General features: G+C 36.8%; 1 protein-coding gene across 1 annotated transcript in view; it reads left to right on the top strand.

Moving 5' to 3' along the window:
* Nucleotides 1-8357, top strand: part of LOC106878884 (DDB1- and CUL4-associated factor 8) — a 69174-nt gene that overhangs the window by 20152 nt on the left and 40665 nt on the right. Inside the window, exon 2 of the mRNA XM_014928228.2 lies at nucleotides 3540-4770. Within this exon, the coding sequence (XP_014783714.1) occupies nucleotides 3759-4770 (1012 nt within the window). The 5' untranslated portion in view covers nucleotides 3540-3758. The remainder of the gene's footprint in view (nucleotides 1-3539; nucleotides 4771-8357) is intronic.

Raw genomic sequence — 8357 nt, 5'->3', positions numbered from 1 at the left:
TTTTTTTTTTTTTTTTGTCACCATAATTCTATTGAAATACAGACTTTGTTTCAGATAGTTTTGAAAATAATGAAGAATATACTAAAATAACTTTGTTGCTATGAAACTGGTATTTAGAACATAAATTAGCATGAAATTCTAATGGAAGGTTTTTAATTAAGATCATTTTAAAACAATGGGGTTTGTATCATCAAACCAGGATTGGTTTCAGGTGGGTTGATGTGCTTTGCTTGTTTGACAGTAGGCTGCTAAATAGCAGCCTACCATCTCCATTGAAGCACTGGATGTTAAAACACTTGAAATATGCATTGTTGGGACATACCAGCAAATGGTTTTTACCCTATTTCACATATAGTCATGAATTGGTGATTCAGTTTGCACCCAGTTCAGTTCAGGTATGTGATGTTAATAAGGCACAAAAATGGCAAAACATTGGTGTCCATCACTCTTGAATGTGATTTGGAGTGAGTTGTCTTACTAGTCGACAAGTTTCAGGTGTTTTAACACTTGGAGCTTTAAAAGTCATCCCCACCATGCTAAAGCACAGTCTACTGGCAAACAAGCAAAGTGCATACACTGAGTATGTTGCTTCCCAGCCACATGATTCTGGGTTTAGTCCCACTGTGTGGCACCTTGAGCAAATGTCTTCTACTATAGCCTTGAGCCAGCCAAAGTCTTGTGAGTGGACTTGGTAAATGGAAACTGAAAGAAGCCCATCGTATATATGTATGTATGTATCTATGTGTGTGTGTCTTTGTGTTTGTCCCCACCATCACCACTTGACAACCGGCATTAGTGTCTTTACGCCCCCGTAACTTAGCAGTTCAGCCATAGAGATTGATAAAATAAGTACCAGGCTTAAGAAATAAGTCCTGGGGTTAATTTATTTGACTAAAACCTCTCCAACAGTGCTCCAGCATGACCACAATCAAATGACTGAAACAAATAAAAGAATGTCATCATCATTATTATTTAATGTCCATGTTCCATGCTGGCATGGGTTGGATGGTTTGATTGGATCCAAAGAGTTCAGTAAATGTATTGTGCTGCAGTGTCTGCTTTGGCATCGTTTCTGTAACACAAAGTATTTTGTAAAAGGTAATCAAGGTATATAAACAAGATACCTTAATAATACCTTGTTTGGAGGAGGCTATTTTACTGCTCCGTACAATCTGAAGTTTGAAGATTGTGTTCTATCATAGTGTCTGTTGGAGACAGAGAAGGATACATTGGCAGTAACATAAAGATATTCTCTTGTATCTGCAGAAGAAAGAAATTGCTAGTATTAGATTGTCAATGTAGTAATTGAAGGTTAAGGTTTAGAAGCTGACACAAATCATTCTAGAATACTCAAACACTGTCTTTATGCCAACTAGTTCAGAATATGAGAAGTTTTGTCAAGTGGCCAAGAGGAGTTTGTTTCTAACTTTTTGTGATACGAAAGAGCTTAATAATATAATTCAGAAGACTAAACTGAATGTTTAGATAAAAGCTTAGTTTATAAGTTTATATATATAAATATGTGCATACACACGCACACACAATGTACGTATATACATACATAGATAAATACATATACATACACATGTGCAGATATATATATATATATATATATATATATATATATATGCTCACAAACATACATATACAAACTCACATCTGCATACACACACACATGAGGGCAGCTGCATAAAGAACTGTTGATCTCTAATATGTAGAAAGAACCTGTGGAAGAAGAAGAGCCAGCAAGACAAGGGATGGAGTAGTGAGAAATGAACTTCCAATGTTGAGCCTCACAGAGGAGACGACAAAGGACTGAGGCAACTGGCAATATGCTGTGCTTGAGAAGACCCACCCAGCAAAGTAAAATCCATGTACCTCTCCCATAACCCACCCATGCTCACCATCACTGTTTTCCCCCTCTCCGCCATGCTCCTTCAATGTCCACCTACCTCCTGCACACAATATGCCCCTGTTAAATCCCTTCCCTTCCCCATCACTTCTAGCTCCCACTGTCTTTTTGAAATCCTGTGAACTCACCCAACTAGCCATCTTCTCCAATCCCCAGTTCCCTTCACTATATACACTACCCTGTAGCTTGAGTGTATGACTCCTACCCCCTCTCTGTCACACCTTCATCATCTTTCTCCTCTCTCCATCTGACAAAGCCATGTCTCTCTTTTAATGCAAGACACCTTTCTCTTTCTATTCCTCAGTACCTTAGTCAGGTGGGGTCTTGTCCTGCAAGTTACTTGGTGACCTCACTGCTGCTGGTGCCACTTAAAAAGCACACGGTACACTCTGTAAAATGGTTGGCATTAGGAAGGATGTCCAGCAGTAGAAGCCATGCCAAAACAGACAGCAGAGCTTAGTATAGTATTTTAACTTGCCAGTTCCTGCCAAACCATTCTACTTCCAAAATGGAAAACGGACATTAAATGATATCTTGGTATCATGTAATGGTTGTAAATGATGGTTGCCATCATACAAATTGGTAACAGCAATGTTCATTTCCAATCTTCCATGAAAGACATGTCTAGCAATGGAGAAATATTACCTTGCTTAGAAACAGCTGAGGGTTGGCAATAGGAAGAGCATCCAACCATAGAAAATTCTGCCTCAATGAATTCCATCTAACCCATGCAAGCATAGAAAAATGGACTTTAAAACAATGATCTCTCTCTTTCTCTCACACACACATTAAGACAATAGCATTTTGGCCAACAGCCAAGGAGGCAAGTTATTTCTCTTTCGCATTGTCCTGTCACCATCTTCTGTTCTTTCTCCTCCTCCTCTTCCGTTCTTCTTTCTGTCTTTTTCTTTCTTTCTTTTTAACGATAGCAGTGTGTATGGATTTAATTATCCAAAGACTGGGTGTTGTGAATTATCTGAAGAAATAGAAGCTGCCAGTTAGTCAGTGTAATGTAAATATAGACTTTAAAAAACATGGAAGAATTAGGGTTGAACTTAGAAAAAATAACTGAGGATTGTATAAACATGAATTAGGTTCCAGTTAGTGACCTCATCATATAAATAATTATTGCAGTTGGATTTGAAATGATGACATTATCTGACAAAGATTTTTTTTCCTTTTTTCTTTTTTCAAATTCCAACTTTAGTATGGTCAAACCATCCATGTATATGTATACGCTTGATCATCATAAATACCAAGAATACTCAGACTAAATCTGATGATTAGACATGTAAAGAAAAACGAAAGAAATCCTGTATTTTTTCCATAAACTTAACAAATTTAAAGTTTAAATATTGGCACTTTTTAAATGGGTAATTAATTTACTTTTTTAATGGTAGAACTTAAAGCAGATAATGCTATAAATAATAGCATTTAAATATTGGGTTGAAAAATTCTGTTGGATAGAAAAAAAGCAGAAAACTGTTTTCTATCCTAAGGCTTTTTTCAATCCAGTATTTAAATATTATTATCTAAAGCTTTTCCTACTTCAAGTTTTGTTATTAAAACTCATTTATTTGTTTCTCTCAACATTTCTCATTTTTTTTTATTTTATATTTTTTAATAGGTTGACATTTTCTCCTGATGTCATTATGAATACCAGATGTTACGAAGGCCTCCAGTTAAGGAAAGGCTTTTGGAAAAACTGAATCTACCCTCTGATCTATAATTGTGACAGCTTTTTAAATCTACTTCAACCAGCACACAAATGTATCTGAATTTTTGTTCTGTTTGGTTTATCTCTGGATAATCTGATAATACGCAAGAAACTAGACTCCAGTTAGCCATGGCTGAATCTAGTTTAATAATTAGTTCCAGTGACTGTGATGTGGACAATAAAAAAAGCAATAATCACTTTAGCAATGATGACAAATTTCATGACTCCAGTCAGACTAATCCAGATAACCATGTTGCAGAGAAAACACAAGATTATACAACAAAAGACAATGCCAGTTCTTCTAAAATTCCAACTCATTTGGCAATTATGGAGGAAAATAATTCTCATGAACCAGATTTATCTTTACCTTCATTGAAAAAAGATGACAGTGGCGTTGACTTTGAAAAATCTCCGGCAAGCACAAGTGCACAAGAAGGACCAATTCTATCAGATTGTAGTGAAAGTGTCAGTGAATCACTCACAGACAGTGCTGCTTGCTCCTATACGAATTCGGTCGGTGATATAAAATGTGATGGCAAGTCAAAAACCTCTGTGTCGGACGAAGAAGATTTACCGTCTTTGGATGTACAGGATTCTGAACTGAATGATAAAGAAGACTCATGTAAATTACCATGTAATGCTGAGAAAATGGATTTAGATTCTGTAAATACCGAGGACATCAATTCTGAAAGTGTGGAGAAAGAAAAGCTAAAACCCAACCTACATTCACCTGTTAATAGTGATGATGGTGGCAAAGCTGAGATGGATTATGAAGATCTCGATGACAATGTTGAGGATGATGATGATAAAAACGAAGAGACGGGCAGTAAAAAGCTTTCTTCTTCTTCATCTTCTTCGTCTTCTTCATCTGAGGAAGATGAGGAAGAGGATGTTGATGATGAAGAGGATGAAGATGAGGATGAAAGTGACATGGACTATGATTCTGATAAAATACCAAAACATAGTTGGAAAGCAATATATGATCTCCGCTCACGGGAGTTTGGACATTCAACAAAAACTCCTCCAAGTATTTTTAGAGAAAAGGTTAATTCTAGTTTACAAATGGTGCAACGCTTAACCCTGCAATACAAAATGGAATACCATAATGGCTGTGTGAATGCTCTTAATTTTAACCGAATTGGTGAGTATTTGAATATTAATTTATTGGCATTGTTTATTGTTCTTTTTTTTCCTATCCTGATACAAATTAAACAGAACACATCCACAGACCTTGTGCCAAGGTCTGTAGATGTTATATATATTGACATATATAATAAATGTTTAAACACACCTGTAATAAAACCTAAACACACCTATTTTTACTGAGATGATTGTTTTAATTGCTGAAGATTGAAAACAATCGTAATTTGTTTCTAGAACACTGACTTATTAATTTGGGTTTTCTTTGCAAAACTCGATGGGTCTTATCTGAACTTAGTTGACAGCAGCCAGTTGTAGTTTTGAAGAGGAAGGCTAGTCTTTGGAATGCAGTTTTTGCTATGCTAAGGTCATTTCACTTTATTTCATTATCATCATTTAATGTCTGCTTTTTCATGCTCACACAGATCAATCAGAATCTGTTGAGGTAGATTTTCTACAGTTAGATACCCTTCTTGTCACCAACCCTCACCTTTTTCTAGACAAGGTAATATTTCTCCATGGCCAGACATGTTCTTCACAGAAGACTGAAAATAAACAACACTGCTCATATGACAGTGATGCTCATTTACAGCCATCACATGATGTCAAGACAACTGTATGCACACACATTTATATATGATAGGATTCTTCCAGTTTCTATGTACTTTGGTTGGCCTAGGGTTATAGTGGAAGACACTTGGCCAAGGTGCTGTATAGTGGGACTGAACCTGAAACCATATGATTCGGAAGCAAGCTTCACAGCTACACCTGTGCCCATTTATGTCATTAATTAAATATTAGGAAAACATGAGTATCACAATGTCTTGTTTAACTCACTTGTGGCTATACAAAAAAAAGAAAACAATACCGTTCTTACAGATTACCATGGGATGAAACCAGTTGGCAGTCTTAGTCTATGATATCAGATATTCAGTTGTGATAATTTCATTTCATTGACATTTTTAACTTCCTTAAATGAAAAAAATTAAGATTTTTCACCATTTACATCTGTTTGTATAGATGGCTTGGCTTATTTGTTAAAGCTGTTGTTTTAACTGGTAAAAATGTCCTTCCAAATTACTAACCACTTCCCTGTGAAGTAGAAGTAGAGCTTGTTGTTTGTTCAGTCTGGTAAACTGGAGCAAGCAGTCATATACCTGGTTTGAAGTCACAATGCAATGACACACACTGGTAAAATATGAACTTTGTGGTCCTTGTGTCTTTGTAAGCAACAATTATTGTTGTGGAGATTATTATTATTATTCATATACACCAGATAATACATAGTTCGAAACATTGTGAATAAGTAAGCATTGTATTTGACAGAATAACCTGAATACTAAAGGGTTAATAGGATAAAAGAACTATTCAAACTAAACCCTGACTTAATAAAATTCTCAATGACAATTTCCTCGGCAGCTTTGTTTGGTAGTAACTCATATTAATACAATCATAACCATTTTTAACATCCTCTTTTCCATGCTTGCATGGGTTTGGACAGAGTTTATTGAGGCAGATTTTCCACAACTAGATCACCAACCTACATCTGTTTCCAAGCAAGGTAATATTTCTCCATGCCCAGACACAATCTCACAGAATACTAGAAATGAATGACAGTGACACTCATTTACAACTATCCCTCAGTGTCTAGATAAGGAAGCACATACAACAGGCTTCTTTCAGTTTCCATCTACAAAGGCTTTGATTGGTCTGGGGCTATAGTAAAAGATACTTGCTCAAGATGCCACACAGCGGGACTGAACCCATAACCATGTGGTTGGAAGCAAGCTTCTTAAATCCTCAATCACATGTGCTTCTATATGATTTCAAAATCCTTCCTAAATGCATAAATCATCTTGATGTTATTAGTAAAGTAAAATAAGGTGAAGCACAACCTTCGAATGTTGGGCCTCAGGGAGGTGTTGATGAGTGACCGAGACCATTGGAGATATGCTGTGCTTGAGAAGACCTGGCAAGCCAAGTGAGACTGTAACTGTGACCTATGCTAGTGCAGCATAAATGTCCCATTTAAGAGTACCCTTCAATACTGGGCAATAAACTGTGCTTGCAAAGACCTGTTGAGTCAAGTGAAGTCATTGTTGTGCCTGACTGGCACATAAAAAGCACCATTTGAGCATGGTTGATGCCAGTGCTGCATGACTGGTCCCATGCCGGTGGCATGTGAAAAGCACCATTCAAGAGTGGTCATTGCCAGTGCCACTTGACTGGCTCCCGTGTCAGTGACATGTAAAAAGCACCATTCAAGTGTAGTCAATGCCATTGCTGCCTGACTGGTCCCGTGCCATGTAGAAAGCACCGTTCAAGTGTGGTTGTTGCCAGTGCCACCTGACTGGCTCCCATGCCAGTGGCATGTAAAAAGCACCATCCGAGCATGGTCAATGCCAATGCCGTCTGACTGGTCCCGTGCCGCTGACATATAGAAAGCATTGTTTGAGCATGGCTGTTGCCAGTACCGCCTGACTGGCTTCCCTGCCAGTGGCACATAAAAAGCAGCATTCAAGAATGGTCATTGCCAGTGTCGCCTGACTGGCTCCTGTGCTGGTGGCATGTAAAATGTACTATTTGAGCACGGGTCATTGTCAGTCTTGGTGGCACATAAAAAGCACCATTCGAGCGTGGTCGTTGCCAGTGCTGCCTGACTGGCACATAAAAAGCACCCACTACACTCTTGGAGTGGTTGGAAGGGCATCCAGCTGTAGAAACTTTGCCAGATCAGATTGGAGCCTGGTACAGCCTTCTGGCTTGCTAGTCCTCAGTCAAACTGTCCAACCCATGCCAGCATGGAAAGTGGATGTTAAACGACGGCGATGAGGATGACACAACAGATTAGACTGTTGGAAAAGAAAAATTTGTAACATCAGGTTACAACAAATAACCTTAGATGCCAAGAACCATTATTATTATTATTACCCTGCATGCATAAGTGAAAGCAGGGTATTTGTAATCACTCGTCTTTGTCTGTGTGCTTGCAAAATTACTGGAAAATGCCTGAGCAGATTTTCACCAAATTTGGTAGAAATACTCATTGGGTGAGTGGCTCAACATGATGGAAATTCGGTTTGATTATCTTCAAATTTACATAAATACATACATAAGTTGATTTCTTATAAATACCTATAATGGTGATACTAAAGGAAAAAAGAAGAAAATTATTATTTAAAAAAAAAATTTAACTTACAAATTTCCCAATAAACAAGTGGTCATATTTATATCCTACAACAAACTACAGTACATTTGATTCACCTGCCATCATTGAAAGACATTGAAAACACTCAAATTCTATGCAATATTTTCTATAAGTATTTCATTTTGTTCACTTTTTTTTTTTCATAACCATTATTATTATTTGAATAATCATTTAGTCACATGCAAATTTTACTCATATGCAAATTATATGTTGAACTTTCCAAAACAACAACTGGTATTTTAGAATTTCACTGTAAATCTATTGAATTAGAAAGTTTTTTTTTTTTTTTGAACACGCATAATTCTTCAGTAAAAAATTGAAGAAGAATCTTCATTTTATGTTATTTTAAAATTTTAATCCCAAATCCCGTAAAACAACAT

Source organism: Octopus bimaculoides, chromosome 5 (genome assembly GCF_001194135.2).
Source record: "Octopus bimaculoides isolate UCB-OBI-ISO-001 chromosome 5, ASM119413v2, whole genome shotgun sequence".
In the NCBI taxonomy this organism is placed as follows: domain Eukaryota; kingdom Metazoa; phylum Mollusca; class Cephalopoda; order Octopoda; family Octopodidae; genus Octopus; species Octopus bimaculoides.
This window is presented reverse-complemented; position numbering and strand designations above follow the sequence as displayed.